This window comes from Telmatherina bonti (genome assembly GCF_933228915.1).
Source record: "Telmatherina bonti genome assembly, chromosome: 5".
NCBI classification, from domain to species: Eukaryota; Metazoa; Chordata; class Actinopteri; order Atheriniformes; family Telmatherinidae; genus Telmatherina; species Telmatherina bonti.
This window is the reverse complement of record NC_136623.1, coordinates 20162851-20178891: the sequence shown is the minus strand read 5'-3', so window position 1 is coordinate 20178891 and position 16041 is coordinate 20162851. Positions and strand designations below refer to the sequence as shown.

Genomic DNA, 16041 nt, shown 5'->3' with positions numbered 1-16041 from the left:
ACACCTTGTCCCAGAAATGTCCATGTAAGCCTGCAGCACCAGGTCTGTTGTGCACACATCATCCTCACCACAGTCTTTAAAGAACGGTATCTGGACAAGTATACATAGAGGAAAAAGCACATTGTGATTTAGAAAATGTAAAGCAATCCAAAAGGAGTAATACTAACTTTTGTACCACTCACAGATTTCTTGACAATGGTTGGCCAGCCCTCATCCAGAACTGGACCAGACTCTGTGTTGTTAATTTTAAACCGCAATGAGAAGCTGATTGGACGGATGTAATCTGCCGTGTCCTGCATTGAAGATAAAGAAAATAGTTATTCTTATTCCCGAGGTGTGTTTATGAAAGATGAATCAAAACTCACAAAGACGTGGAAGGGCAGTTTGTAACATAGAGTTTCTCCAGTGTTGACACGGATTGACATCTGGGTCTGTCGGTGGGAGCTGTCATCAAACAAAGCCCGCGCTGACAACTTTCGGTCATCCAACGTGGCTGACACCCAAAGATCTTAGGATAGAACCGATAATAGAGACACATGGTGGGGGACGATTATAATAATGTCGGCCTGCTAAAATGCTTTAGAGAAGATGCAAAATTGGATCCATGCTTATTATTGCACAATTCTCAATAAGAAATGAGTATTAACGTTGCAAAGGGGCGTTACTGGGATGTGGGGTTTATGGGGGGGGGGGGGGGGGGGGGGGGGGGGGAGTTTTTTACCAAAACTGTTGCTGTTTGGTCCAGGAGAGCGTGAAACAGTTTTGAAGCAGGCTGTGGTGTTTAGACAGGCGGATTCTCTGCCTCCCCTCTTGCAGGTTTTCTGAATTACGTTGATGGAGTGCGGTTGGAAAGACAGACTCACGTTGATCTGGACGATACTTCGAGAACTAGAAGAGACAGTCAATGGAAAGCATTATTTTCCAATGTGATACCACAAAAGAACTGCCATGTCTTTTGGTAAATACCATTTGTGTCTCATTTTACTTTACTGCACAAGTGTTTGGGCACAAGTAAAATTTTTGGTAAGTTATTTCCAAGGGGCAAATATTTCTTGTCATTTTCAGTGTTCTTAAGATGTAGCTAGCCACACTTCCTGTGAGCTGTTTAAAGTGTTTGGATATAGACTGTTTTTTCACTCATTTTCTGTCCAGTCTACCAAACAACCATCTGTAAATCCATTGGATGCTCTGTGATGGTGTGGGGCTGCATTCCAACCAGTGGTGTCGGGGAGCTTGCCAAAACTGATGGACTATACTGTTCAATGTACCAGAGTTCAGTCCTCTCTGCAGGGCCATTTGGAAAGCATCTGATTGGCTGCAGCTTATTTTTTCAGCATGGACATGTTTCTAGACACACTGCCAATGCAGTAAAAACATACCTTGGATAGATGGGACACTATCAATCATGGATTGGCTTCTCCAGAACCCAGATATCCACATTATTCATACAGTTTGAGATCATCTTGACAGAAAAAGGAATAAAAGGCTGCCAACAATCACAGAGGTTCCTTTGAATGTTCTACATGAAGGTTGAAGAAGACTGCTTAGAGATATGACATGGGTTGAAGTATAAAGGTAGTCATACCAAACGCTGATTTTAAAGTTTGTTCAGTGTTTTTTTATAGACTGTATATTCCTTTCAGTTTACACTTGTTTTCTTGACAACATACAAGAGATGAGGGGTGACATAAGTGTAGAAATTAGTTGTTTAAAAGACTCTTAATCTGCACTAGCAGGGAATTTCCTTCTCTGTCTCAGCCCACCTGAGCAGCACAGCACTTCCCAGTGCTCCCACTGCCACGTCTATAAGCTCATCTCCATCCAAGTCCAACTGAGCGCTTACGCTGCGGCCAAAATACTGCAGGGAGTGGGAGAGCGATGACCCTGATATACGCTGTGTGAACAAGAGATACAAATATTAGTTTGACTGATTTCTAGGGAGCACCAGTGAGTTTGCAGGTTTAGATAAACTGGGATTACCTGTTTATAATCGTGGATAATGTAAATACCATCCCCGTGGTAAATGTAGATGGCCCCTTTGTGTTCATCCTCCAGTGGAGCTCCCACCACCAGATCACTGAAGTTATCATGGTTCAGATCTGGAGCAGCTGCCAGTGCGTAACCAAACCTGGCATCCTGGGACTTTTCCTCTGACTTTAGTGTACCATTACGTATAAACACCTGCTCCTAGGAAACAGTGTATGGAGGAAAAATAAATGAGATGAAAGTAACAGGATATACAAGGTAAAGTAGTTATGGGATGTTTGCATTTGCTTAAGTTTTGACTTGTTCCACTGATATCTTACCCCACTAAGGGTGTAGATGTAGACTTTACCAGCCTCCTTGTTTCCTGAGCCGAGGTACATTGGAGCTGCAATCAGAAGGACATCAGTGATGCCGTCCTGATCGATATCCAGACCACACACTTCACTCCCAAAATACGACCCAATCTAAAGACAGAAACATGTTATTTAGTCTTACTACCAGTAGGTGGAGCCCTTACTATAACATCTGAAAAACTACATCATGGCAGTTTTCTGTCAGAATAAAAATGGATAAAAAGAGGAAGGGAAGTCATGAAAAAAAAACTTTACCTGCTCTCCATTAAATGCTTGAACAATGTCCACATCACCGTCATTACTAAGTTCAAACAGAATGACTTTTCCTTTGTGTTTAAATCGAGGCGCGCCAGCGACATACAGCCTCCTCCAGTCACCAATGACCACAGATGATACTGTGTAACCTGAAAAAAACAATACAGCATGTACTTTAGTCAACACAATAGAATGTTTTGTGGCTGTCGAGAAGTTCTTGTTGCATGGCTTCTTCCAATACTACAAATGAATTTTATTTAAGTCACTGCTAATTGTCTTTCCGTCTGTAAACTAAGTAAAATGTTGCATCTTGTAAATCTCATATTTAGATGTTGTTTGTTAGGGCATTTGAGAATGTGGGCTGACAGGAAAACATAACAAAAAATGTTTGTGGATCACTGCAGCATGTGTTACTAAGCTGGAAGAACAGCATTAGTACACTCACAAGTTGTTGGTTTTTTTTTTTTGTTTGTTTTTTGTTGTTGTTTTTTTTGTTGTTTTTTTTTAACCATTAGGCAAAGGGGATGTGATGCATTTTGGACATAAAACAAGCAAAAATATAATTAAAGTACAAGAGGACGTATTTGTTCATACTGAAAGACATAAGCAGATGAGTTTACTGTAATTAATATTGGCCTTTTTTAAAAAAAAAGATATTTTTGTTAAATAACTGTTTGTTCTCAGGTTTGGATAGAAGTTGTGGGATGATTTGCACCATCCCATTACAGGAAGAAAGTTTCTGGTTTGAGCCACAGCTGGAGCCTTTCTGTGTTCTCCCTTTGCATGAATTTTCTTTGGGTGCTCCAGCTTCCTCCCACAGTTTAAGAAAACATGCTTGTCAGGCCAACTGGCGATTCGAAATTCTTTCTAGGAGTGAGCACGAGTGGTTGTTTATCTTTCTGTGTTGGACTGGCATCATCTCCTGGGTGTACCCTGAGTCTTCCCTAATAAGAGTTGGAACTGGCTCCACCCCCAGCAACCCTGTGTTGGAATAAATCAGTATTAAAAATGGTTAAATTATTTGTTCATTCTTGCAGCAGAAATGGACACAAAAAAATTCCCACAATGGAATTTCTATGAGTAATGCTTCTTGTGCATTTGGGTCCTGTTTATTTCAGATTATTTTTTACACATAAATAAAAGGTCATGTGAGAAAGGGTTGCTTTAGAGTGATCTAAGATTTTTTTTTATTATTATCGTTATATAATGTGTTACTGTGACTAGTAATTTTATTGTTTTTGTACTATTTTTTAAATCTGTAGTAAAATGTTGTTAAGCCTGGGATTGTGTCCAGCACTTCGGTCAACTGTGTTGTTTTAAAGCACTCTCAAAATAAAGTTGGATTGGATTGGGAGATACATTAACACTGTTATAACATGGCAACTACAGTTCCTTTTTAATAAACGGGTGGCTAACTTACGGTATGTACACACAAGAAAAAGAAATCTCAGCAAATGTTAACATATAATAAAAAGAGATACCAATCCCAAACATCTAAGAGACAGACCAAAACAAGTGAATAATGCAACACTAACTTGCTGATTAAAAGCACTTTTAAACTGCAAAAAAATCCAAAACACAATAATAGTACAACACTTCATAAAACCAGCATAAAGACAATGAGGACAATAAATTAGCTGTTGCATGTTGGGTGGAAGGCCAAGGTATAAAAATGGGTTTCGGATGGGTTTTAAAAATGGATAGTGATGGAGCTTATGTGCAACTGCAAAGCTGCTGTCCGTTTTGAGCTTCCGCCTCGGCCTCAGTATCTCCAGGAGGAGCTGATCAGTGGATTGTAAACTGTGCTGCTGAACGCAAGGAATCTGCATTATGGCAGCTGCCCATTTTAAGCCCATCTTTACTCAGTCAGTGTTGCTTGTTCTTTGCAGAGCAACTCATTTTATGCCAGCTATATTAATATATGAAAAATTCAGTAATTTACTAAAAATCATTAATCAAATATGATAATTGCAATTTCCCCCTGAAATTAAGTTGCACTTTCCTTCTGGGTTTAAGAAGGTATAAGGTTAACTCTATTTCTGATTACTGTGACATTACCTACACTCTGAAATGATGGTGAAAGCTTGATTTTTGCTAATATGATTGTCAATCTGACAATCAGCTAATGTTTTCAACATGTATTTTTGCTGAGAACTGCTTTCATCACACTTGCGTCACATGTTAAAAACAGGCACCACACTGAAACTTAAGAAGGCACATGGCTGCAGTGTAGCCTGAGTCACAGCTGAGATGACTACTCTCACTCAGCTGGTGTTGATGCTCTAATTTGTTAACGTGGGACCCAGAAAACATCTTGTTTTACAGATGCCACACAAACTCCATCTTCCTGTTGTGAAGCTAGTGTAAAGTTTCACTAAAATAGTTAAAAATATGATATGTAAGAATTACTGACATACGGAGGACATATAAATAATTGTGTGAAGGGATGGTGGCTGTTAGTTGGAAAAATTCTCCCAGATATAAACATGTTTTTATTAGTGATTTAACAGCTTCAGGCGCAGCAATGACAGCAAAACAGGTAATACTTCAAAATTGTGTATGTGCACTGTTTTCTTCTATGTATCTTTTAAGGTGTTACTTTCACGAAAAGGTGCTCTAGCACCCATGAAAACAAAGCGGGTACTGCAATTTGATGCTCAGAAGGTTCTTACTTCACACACAGAGTTGTTTGTCCATTCAGAGACACTGTAGTAAAAATGGTAGCACAAAAAATGCTGCATCTTGCAGCCACACATGTAAGTGGATGTAGTGGCCTATTCTAAGAGAATAAAAAACATAGCGGTTATTTTCGTGAAGTGATTAGATATTAACAGAAACACAGTTTTAAATGATATATTTTTTCCTGTCATTGACCTTTGGTTTTGCATGCTGCATCATAAATTAGATGATATTTATGATACAGTTTTTGTTTACATTTACTATATGTGCATCATGGTGGGTGGAATGAGGGACTTTTTGATGTATAAATTTTGACTGACACTGCTAAACTGAGTTTATTTCTAAAATAATCAAAATGTTAAATAATGATGAGATTTATCTTGATGTTTCTGCTTTTTTTCCATTATTTGTGATTTTGCACAAGCCACAAATAATGCCAATAACAATTATTGTACTTGTAATGCATCATGTTAGGTGGGATGGCTTGTGAGTACCTAAATAAGCAGCATGATTCTTGAGTTCCAGTGGAAACTCGCTTTCAAAGGCCTCTCTGGGGGGCATGACTCTTCCATTGGTCCCTTCCTTCAACACTCCACCATCCCAGTCATAGGCACCTACCATCCCAAACAGAATTCCATCCTGAGGAAGGGAGGAGTGTAGAGATGAGTTGCAAACTCAGCTAAAAGTTGGCACACAGATGGTAACAACAACTGTTAGGACTCACATCCAGTTTGTGTGTGGAGAAACCGATCTGAGACATTTCCATGTGGAACGAGCTCTCGTTGTAGCCCAGCGTACCTAAAATTGCAGGACAAGTCAGTTCTCTCTTCATGTTTCTTTGCACATCTCCTCCCTTCCCTTTCCTTCCTCTGCCTCTGGGCATCTGACCATTATCATCCTCACTTTATGCTGAAAACTTCAGGCGGGAGACATTTGCTTTCCTCCTATCCCTTCCTGTCTGATTCCCCTAAGAATCTAATGGTGGCATCACTTATCATCAGCCTTTCTCTCAAGTTCCTGCAACTACTATGACAGCTGTGCATGCCTGTTTCCCCTTTTCTTGCTTTCTCCAACATAATCTCTTATGTACCCAATGTTGCTTCCCTCTTAGATTGAAGTTGGCTATTTCACAATTGCAGCAGTATTTGGACTTGAAGATTAATACTATACAGTTCATATTTCTATTTTTTATCCTTTTTTCAGTCATCAAGAACATGAAGATTACATGAGTGATCATTTCAAATTGAGACAAAGTGGAAATAAAAGTGATTCAAAACACAAAACATGAATGCACATCCTGGGTGGGTTTTATAATTGCCACACTGACTCTCTAGCTCAGAGGTCTCCAACTCAGTCCGATACGAGGTCCGAAATCCAGCATGTTTCCCATGTATTTCTGCTTCAACAAACCTGAATTAAATTTAATGGATCTAATAGCCTATCAGGTCCTGTACAAACAATCAATAATCTGAATCACTGTGTTGTCGAAAGGATGCATAGAAAACCTGCTGGATTGCGAACCTCGTAGAACTGAGTTGGAGACCTCTGCTCCAGCTTAACAGTCACCTTCCAGTGTAAAGATCCGGTCTCCCAGAGCATCCACAATGTCGTTCAGTGCAGCTTCATCAGTAACATTGAAAAAAAACTTGTCATCTGGGTCACTGGCGATGTACTTGATCTCATTAATAAATGTTTCTGGATCCTGCTGTCTCCGGATATAATGTCCCAGAACCTGTAGCCCAGAACGAGAGAGGAAAAACACTTTAAAATGACTGAATCAAGAAAAAGAAACAAGTTGAAGGCAAATAAAGCTTGTGGCAGAAAAGGGGGTGAATGCGAGAAAACCAGAGAATAAACAGATGATGTACCCAGACATGTATCAGAAAATAATGAAGCCATATTTCAAGGCAACAAATTAACTGGGAAACATAAGGTAGAAGGAAATGGCTGCCATCTGAGGTTTGTAAATGAGGAGCACAGACACAGCTGAGAGAGGTGAAGAAATGACTGATGCAGAAGATATAGTGCAGCAGCAGCTGCTTAAGGCTTAACGCATGAAGGACAAATGAGAAAATTCCATAAGAGAAACCAAACCCAAGGAACTCCCCATGTGAACATGCCTGCCAAGCAAACTAAGGAAATCCTCTGTTTTTAAAATGTAGGGGATGTAACAGAGTGTAATATGTGGTGTGCCTTCTTATGAAAGTCTACATCAAGATCCTGTAGGGGTCAAAAAATCCCACCCAACAAAAAACTGCGGGCTTTTGATGGCTCATGAAAGAGATTAGTAGAAAAGAAAAGAAACCAGAAAAGAAGTATCACTGAAATGTAATGCACGTTTCTTGATACTCCCAATTTGAAAATGCATTTAAGGATTTAAGCATCTCCACAATGAGGTTCTTATGTTTTCTCTCTGTCCTGCACTAATTCAAAAACCACAATCTGCTTTTCCTGGACTTTAGTTTTAAGAGCTCTGACCACATGAACCATTTTTGCTCTGCATACACATTACCTAAATCCATAGAAGGAATACAAAGTGCATGTCAAAATATGCTTAGGTAAAATATTACCAGAGGTCATCAGACTAACTTTATGTACCACAACTCTAACACTTAAAACACCCCATTTACTTCAGTTTTTTTTTAAAAATAGTTTATTTAATCGTTTAAAGTTGTGCCTGCATATATATCTGCTTTACCAGAGGCTTGTGTGTTTGGTTGTTCTATTAACCATAAATTTTCTTGTTTATATGTCAGGTAATGCAAAAGATAGGACTTTAATACTACTAAAAGTAGTTTACTCCATGTTACCAGGATGCTCAGAAATCAGACCCAGTTATACTTCCTTTAAAACAACTTATTAATTTTAAATGAAAAACAAACAACAACAACAACAAAAAAATCTGTTTTTGCAGCTACACTATGATAAAATGGACACACAGAATTTCACCTTTGGTGCCCATTTTCAATAATAAGTCTGAATAATTTAACAACAGCATCAAAACAGATGGATGGATTAATCATTATGAGATATAAGGATATGACTATGTGTTGCTCTTGAATTTTCAACTATTTTAATGACATTTTCCCAAATGGATTGACTTGATATTAGTTCAGATGGTGTCCACATGGTAAATCACTACAGGCTGAGTTCTGCAGCTTTAAGTAAAATATTGCAACAAGTGACTGATAGATCAATGAATTTATTTCCTTCTGTTTTTGGAATTACTGCAGTAAGTTTGGTCATCTTCTCTTCACATTGTATCTTGTAGTACTGGACAAATGTTTTCACAGCTGAAAATAACCCCAGCCACCCTCAGATGTAGACTTAATTTACACATGTCAGAATGCTGACACTCTAAGATGGTGAGCAGGGAAAACTTAAACTATAATTGTTTATCACTTCTATTTTGTCATGTTACACTTCAAATACTGTTTCACAGATCTGCTTCTACACCTGCATACTGATAATCATGTTCAAAGTAACTGTTAGCAACTCTTTGGACACCACAAACACAAAAGTCATTGTATCAGAAGCATGGCGCACTTAATTTCCCACAGCATAATAATAATGAGAAAGAAGCATGGGATAAGATCTGTTTTCTATCATAGCTTTGGTGCAGAATGTTGACTTCTTTTACAGCCTTATTTACCAGCCTCTTCATCCACACATTTTTAGTGCTTCTATAAAGTTCGGCAGTACAGTGTGTTTTTCATTCACACACATATGCATACTACTGTTGCTAACCTACAGTCATTATTATACATAAGTGTTTGCTTTTCACATGATACCTGGACTCCAGCTGCTTTCAAATCAGTGTGAGTGATCTCTTACAGTTGCAATTTCCTAGTCTTCCTACATGTTTGGCTCATGTTCTCTTCTTCTGTAGCTCCAGCAGGATCTTAAGGTTCCCAAGCTTTTCATGTGGGATCCTGAAACTGTCTGTCTCTGCATTACTTACTGGTCAGGATGTTACCATTCAGGGTGTTTTCTATGTGTTTAGGGGTGGGGCTGGTCAGGAAATTTTGTTCCTAGTTGGCTATTTTAGTAGATCCAGGGGGTTTCATTTAGTAATTTTAAAAAGTTATTTTGGAGTGGTAGTGATACAGTGTGGTACTATGTAGTGGGTGTATACACTTCTGTACAATACACTTTATATATGCCTATATTATTGTTTTGAAAACATATTTGTTAATACATATTTTTGTAAGAAATTTCAGTGAATCTCTGTAGACACTATTGATTATGTAGGTTAGTTGTTTATGAGTTTGCCACAAGTGTTTCTAGTCAGGGGGAAAAAATCAGGAGCTCCTGAGGGAACAATTTAATTGCCATGAGGCATAAGCAGTTTGAAAATTTCAGAGTTACACTTGTGCATAGTTGTGAAAATTTACTCACAGCAATGGCATATCTGGTGATGTTCCTACTTTCACACTCCTCCAGAGCATCTGGCAACTCCTCCCCATCATGTGACTCTCCGTCCGTAACCACAATCATCACCTTGGTGGCGCCCTCTCTCGCTCCACGCTCAGCGCTGAATGCCTCTGTGCTACAACAACAGAAAATGGGACGGATAAATCTAAAGAATATGTAATTCTCTTATGCCGAACCTATTGAACTGAGCTTAATTTGAAACAGGAAGCAGAAGAGAAAAAGAAAACGAAAATTTAAGTATGAAACAAGTGAAATTGAGGAAACTAATGAGCATCCAGCCCCTTGAGTTCTTGAAAAGTCTAATAAACGTCTTCTGTGAGATAACATACAGTATGAAATTCTCTGAGAAAACGAATAGCTTTTTAAACCCTGAAACAAATTATTTGAGTTTCTCCCATTTTGTATGATATAAAGATCCAGGACAAATCTGGGCTTTTTAACTTTATTAGTGGCACACATACCTCAGCTACCAGTTGACTCAAACTGGTCACTGCACGCAGTATGCATGTGTCATTGCACACAGCAGCCACATCTATGCATTCCCTTCCAGTTGTGCTATGAACCAGAGAAGAGACCTAAATGACAAATGCTTGACCATACTCAAGCCACACCCTGTTTGTCTGCAGGAAACCTGTTCTCACTGGGACCCGCTTCAATCATTGAGTAAGTTTGGTAAGCCTCAGACCAACACACACACACACACACACACACACACACACACACACACACACACACACACACACACACACACACACACACACACACACAACACATACACACGCAGTGTAAGCGATAGAATAGTCACTGCAAGTGATCTCAGTCATTTTCTAGCCTAACTGCAGCCCTTGCCTAAATATAACATTATGGTCAGCCACAAGAAGCTCAGAGCTAAAAACAACCATTTCCTCTATGCAGTCTGCCAATTACATAGGACCCAGGGAAGGAAAAGAGAATTGTACCAGAGAGGAGAAGGTAAAATATAGAAAATAAATTATAAAAGAAGGAAAGAATGATGAAGATGAGAGAAAACGCAGCAACAGATGAACTATTAAAGCGTTAATACACAACAACCACATTAGAGGGAGAAAAGGGAGGAAATAACTGGAATAAAGCTAAATTTAGTCAAGTGTAAGTGTGAAGTTTTCTGCAATGTGGTTAATAATTACAATTTTATAAACCAGTGTCACACCTAACTTGATAACAGAGGAAAACAGGTGGCAAACACAGATGAATTCGGATGAATGAAGAGGGAGGAAAAAAGATGCAAATGGGTGGAAAATAAAATACAAAGGAAGAAAAGATGAAAGAGCAGAGAAAGTGAGTGGAGCTAATTGGGAGGGCTGGCTATATTTACAACTTATTTTATGGAGTCACAGCAGTGTGGTAATGATACAACCCAGCGGTCTGACTGTATACTTTTGTGTGTGGGTGAGTAAGAGTGTCTCAGACGGGTGGAGCAATAAAGACATCAGTGGCTAACCCTGGTGTAGGGGGTTGTTTTCATGTTAATAAAGCAGTCGACATGTCTGCATTCAAATTGTACTTTGCAGTATTACTGTCATCTATTCTATTCTATTCTATTCTACAGTCATTTAGCAGACGCTTTTGTCCAAAGCGACTTACATATGAGAGTAAGAACAACGCAAACACAAAATCAAACAGCCAGCTATTTATATAAGGATATTACATTAAGCCCTTGAAAATAATAAAGTGCTCAGGAAAACTGTGTCAGCATACATACTGTTATGTATGTATAAGTATCAGGTTGCTTTCTATTAGCTAAGTGTGAAGAGTATTTCCATTAAACCTTATTTTATCTAAAAACCTGGACTCATTTCAAGCAGAGACAGTGCATGTGGTATATGTATTGGAAGCAGCACCGTGGTGTCCTGAAGTATGACATATCACAGTTGAATGGCTGCTTGGTGGGTACTTCCTCCAATTTGAGATAAAGAGCTTCACCTGGTAGATACTGGCAGCCAGCTGCCAAAGAAAGTCTGATGAAATGCCACCAAATCTTGGGTAAAAGTTTGAATTAACTTCATTGCACCAGATGAAAAACCTGTACATTTCTGCTTTCAAGGATCCCATTTTCAAAACAAAAACCTGGATTTCAACAACACTGACTGGACTTGCTGTGTTTGAGTGCCAAGAAGTGAAATGCTGAGGATTGTTGGAGAGCTGCTGACAAGCAGGCTAGTGACCATATCATTGCCCCGTTCATGCAACCAGTACCAGTCACCTTTTGTTTACCCTATTTTCTCTATCTAACACAATAGACTAAATTTTATTTTACTGTGTTGGGCTCTGCCATGTTTTAATATTAGGTGGGCCTCAATTAGGACCAGTTAGTAAGTTGATGCATTCAAACATTCTGTTTGCTCATGTGGCAAAAAACAATTGTTTTCAATTTCCCAAAAGCTGTGTCACTGGGTTTAGAGATAAATTATGGACATATGGCTACAGGCAGGATGACTGCCGTGTGTGTTGCATCTCACTCATCACTCTTGTCTCCAATTTGCTGTGACATCTTATGAAACTACATCATTTTATCATGTTAATATTTTAACTTAGGTATCTGTCACTACACTTTAGCAAAGCAGAAGGAAGTTAAAAGACATCTATGACAAAATTTAAGCAATCCAAATAGGTAAAGATTGAAAAAAAAATCAGCTTATTTAAAACATGAAGGAGAAGTATTCAGGATTTAGTGACATTTAGTGTTGGCATTCCAGACTGCAGCTAGCTGAATAACCCATGCACCACTCTACCCGCCTCAGTGTAGAAAAAAAACATTACAGTATAGTCTTTAGAACAACTGTTTGGTTTGTCTGTTTTTGACCACAGTAGAAACACAACTCCAATAAAGACGACCAAGTTCATATGACTTCAGTTCATCAAAATACTGTTCCCATGTGAATCAACACCCTAAAAGACAAGCTATATTTGAACAGAAGGTCTACCCACATTTTAATTGTACACTTCTGAAACTGGAATTTTTGTGAAAAGACCTCTTACATGTGGATGAAAGTAAGAATGTACTTTTGTCCTGAAATGATGATAATGTTACAGATACTTAAAACTTTCTTTTTCGCTGGATTATAGACATCTGCAAAAGCCTAGTTCAGCTTGCCTTATCTACTGCCAGACGCTACAGTAAACTGTAAAATGTGGTGAGTGTTAGAAAGGTTCACTGTGTGACCTTGTAGCTGCTTTTAAGACTTTTGGGATATTATGTTCAGGTCAAATCCATGAGAGGAAGTTCAAATACCCACCATAAACCAATCTTTTGAAAGTCTTTTATGTATGTGAATAATGGTGTACTTAAATTATTTAGCCCCCATATGGGACTTATCTAAAGTAGTATTATTCCCCAAAACACATTTGAGAGAAATCATGTTATTTTCCTATGTTTAAATTAATATTTTAAAACAGCAGTCCATTCAGGTGAACACATGCTCCGTTTTCTTTTCAGAAGATTGGTATGGATTGTTTCTACCAGTTTTGGTGTGAAAGACTCATTATTATGATGAACTAATACCCATCATGCCATCTTTCTAGCAGTCTCAGTCAAGATGTCAATCAAGTTGAAGTAAAACAATCAATATATTTAGGATTGTTAATTCTAAAGCTATAATCCTCTGTATATCTGCAGTGACCTGCGGAACAAAAATCTGATTATTAAAAAAAGCCGACATGGTGGAATAGAGAAGAGATTGTATATGTCCTCGCTTTAGAATCTATTGATTCTTGGTTGATTGTTAAGTTTATATTAAGGACAAGGTTAGGGTGAAGGTTAAATGTCAAACATGCAATGAAAGGGTTAAAGTTGGGGTTAAGAGGTCTGGGAGTAAATGCCGTAAATTCTTGCACTGAGAATACCGGTACATTTAAAAGGCAGCATACATTAATGTAATGAGTAAAGCATGAGTCCTTGATGTCTGTACTTGCGTGTACTGTACGTGTCTTTGGGTGTATTTTTACAGCTGCAGGACCTCTTCTTGGCTGACCAGGCCATGCCACACCTGCAGGCGTGCTGAGCCAGCAGCCAACTAAACCAGCTCAGCTAATCTCACTGTTTTTCTACCCTGTCATTTTTTCCCTCACAGTGCCAGTGATGCTATCTATCCATCTGCAAATGTGTACATCTGAGCAGAGGTGGATATGTATTTAGAAGTTCAGTCACACCGTAAGATGTAATCTATTATTAATACTTGCTCTGCACTCTAGCTGTATTTTTATTTTATGTATTTATTTATTATGATTTTTTTTAAAATCTGACATAAACTTGAAGTGAATGAGATAACATTCACTTTTGTGATCCAAACATCTTTTTTTCCTTGTTTGTATTTGAGCCATTAAATCTTCAGACTTGCCATCTGGCAGGGTGAGAAGAGTGACAGTGAAGGCTAAATAGCACAGTGTGTTGACTGGTCTTCTCATTGCTGTGTTTTCAAAGCCACAGTTGTATCTTTTACAGGTTCCATTTCCAGCCACTGCTTTTCAACTACCCTTTCAATGTTTCTCCTAAACTTGTCCAACTTTTTACCTTTAAATGTGCCGGAAAACAGGAACTCTCCAATTATCTGTGGCTGTGTGTTAGTGTACTCATTGTATGTGTATATGTGTATAAAAGCAGATCACTCCCAAAATGGCAGTTATGGCCACACATAAAGTCTGGGTGTGGTATGCTATTTGGGTATGACTTTAATAAAGCTGGAATTTTATTTCCAAACACGAGATATATTCAGACTTTTCATTAAGTAGAGCCTCAACTTGTAGACCGGTTTATTTAGACTCGGGTTACCAATTTATAATCCTGCCAATATACTTTCTGTTTAGTTCTGGCCCTCATATGAAATGACTTATGTTTCATGTAAAGTCAGTTTCGGGGCACAGTGTGCCCTCAGGCGCAATGTTGAAGGTTTAGTCCTGTTGTTTGGCTGTTGAACTGATGTAAGGCTGCAGGAATGCTCCAGTCTGCTTTGATTTGCTACCCAGTTGTAATGGACCATTGGTCAATTGATTACATTTTTGGCATTCAAACACTGAACGGCATTAAACAAAAGTGAAAATTCAAAGTGCCACTTATGGGTTCGTCCTTATTGTACATATGTGTTCAGAATAAATGAAGACCAAAAATGGTTAACCATTACTTTCTATTTATAAGCGTAATGCAATTTGATCTGTAAGTACAACCTGGAAGAAGTTTGAGTGCAGAGTAAAATTGGATAAGAATTCCCATATTGCAATTTTATCAATAATACATTATGTACAACAGAACATAGAAAACATATCAAATTTAAAAAAAAATGTATTTTTAAATTTTATTTAGCCCAATTTATGAATCATATTAGCTTATTTTTTAATATGACGGAAGTAACGCATTTTTAAAAAGAGAGACATGGGCAACAGAAGTCTGGAAAAGTAAGTTGTGCTGAACAATTAATTAGCAACTGGTCAGGGATGTGCGGGTGTAAAAAGAGCAGAAGTAAAGATATGCGGAGTTTCAGCAATCTGGAAAATTGCATCTACACATTGAGGAGTGATTTTAGAGATATTCCTGATAATTTCACGTGTTGTGCACAACGGGATTTGGTCAAATCCCGAGTCCACGATCTTCACAGGTGGAACCGCATAAAAAAATAAGGCACAACTGTTAAATTGAAATCTTAATCTGTGAAATAGTTATTAAAGGTCAAAGGCTATGTAACTCATATGTGAGCATGATCTGTAAACTCTGCTTTGTTCTATGAATCAAAGCTAATTTAAATGGACTAAATCACTCAACATGTACATATACTCAGATAAGTTTAAGCGATTGAAAACAGTCACACCATTGTTCACAACATGATTGCTGTATGTTTAAAGAGTTAAAGAGTACATTAACATAGCTGACTCCTTATCCCAGTTTAGCCCCATTTGGGGCAACACATTATTTAAACCAGGCAAGATGGACTCGGGCTTTAAATTATGGGCTGAAAAAGGACTGAGTAAAATTAGTGATCTCTTTGAGGAGGGAACTCTGATGTCATTTGAACAAATATCTATTAAGTTTGGTATCCTAAGAAAACACTTCTTTAAATACTTACAAATAAGAAGTTTTATTCTATCAGGGCAAAACCAGTCCGTGAAGTTGCCAATGGTCTCTTCTTTAGAGGAATTAATTACTAAGAAGTGCAATAATAAAGGAATAATATCAGTTTTCTACAATTGGCTTTCATACGGGTCTAAAGAATCAATAATCCCCAAACCTGAACCATGGATGATGGCCCTGATAGGGGACATATCAGTAGATCAATGGAAACAAATTTGAGTTAACTCCCAGAGACAA

At 38.2% G+C, this 16041-nt stretch overlaps 1 protein-coding gene across 1 annotated transcript in view; it reads right to left on the bottom strand.

Moving 5' to 3' along the window:
- itga10 (integrin, alpha 10) overlaps nt 1-16041 on the bottom strand; it is a 39711-nt gene that overhangs the window by 2871 nt on the left and 20799 nt on the right. Inside the window, exons 8-19 of the mRNA XM_079240847.1 lie at nt 9672-9822; nt 6840-7005; nt 5998-6071; nt 5768-5912; nt 2595-2743; nt 2307-2450; nt 1981-2187; nt 1764-1894; nt 722-888; nt 366-508; nt 183-293; nt 5-90 (exon numbers count right to left, since the gene is read on the bottom strand). Coding sequence (XP_079096973.1) covers nt 5-90; nt 183-293; nt 366-508; nt 722-888; nt 1764-1894; nt 1981-2187; nt 2307-2450; nt 2595-2743; nt 5768-5912; nt 5998-6071; nt 6840-7005; nt 9672-9822 — 1674 coding nt within the window. The remainder of the gene's footprint in view (nt 1-4; nt 91-182; nt 294-365; nt 509-721; nt 889-1763; nt 1895-1980; nt 2188-2306; nt 2451-2594; nt 2744-5767; nt 5913-5997; nt 6072-6839; nt 7006-9671; nt 9823-16041) is intronic.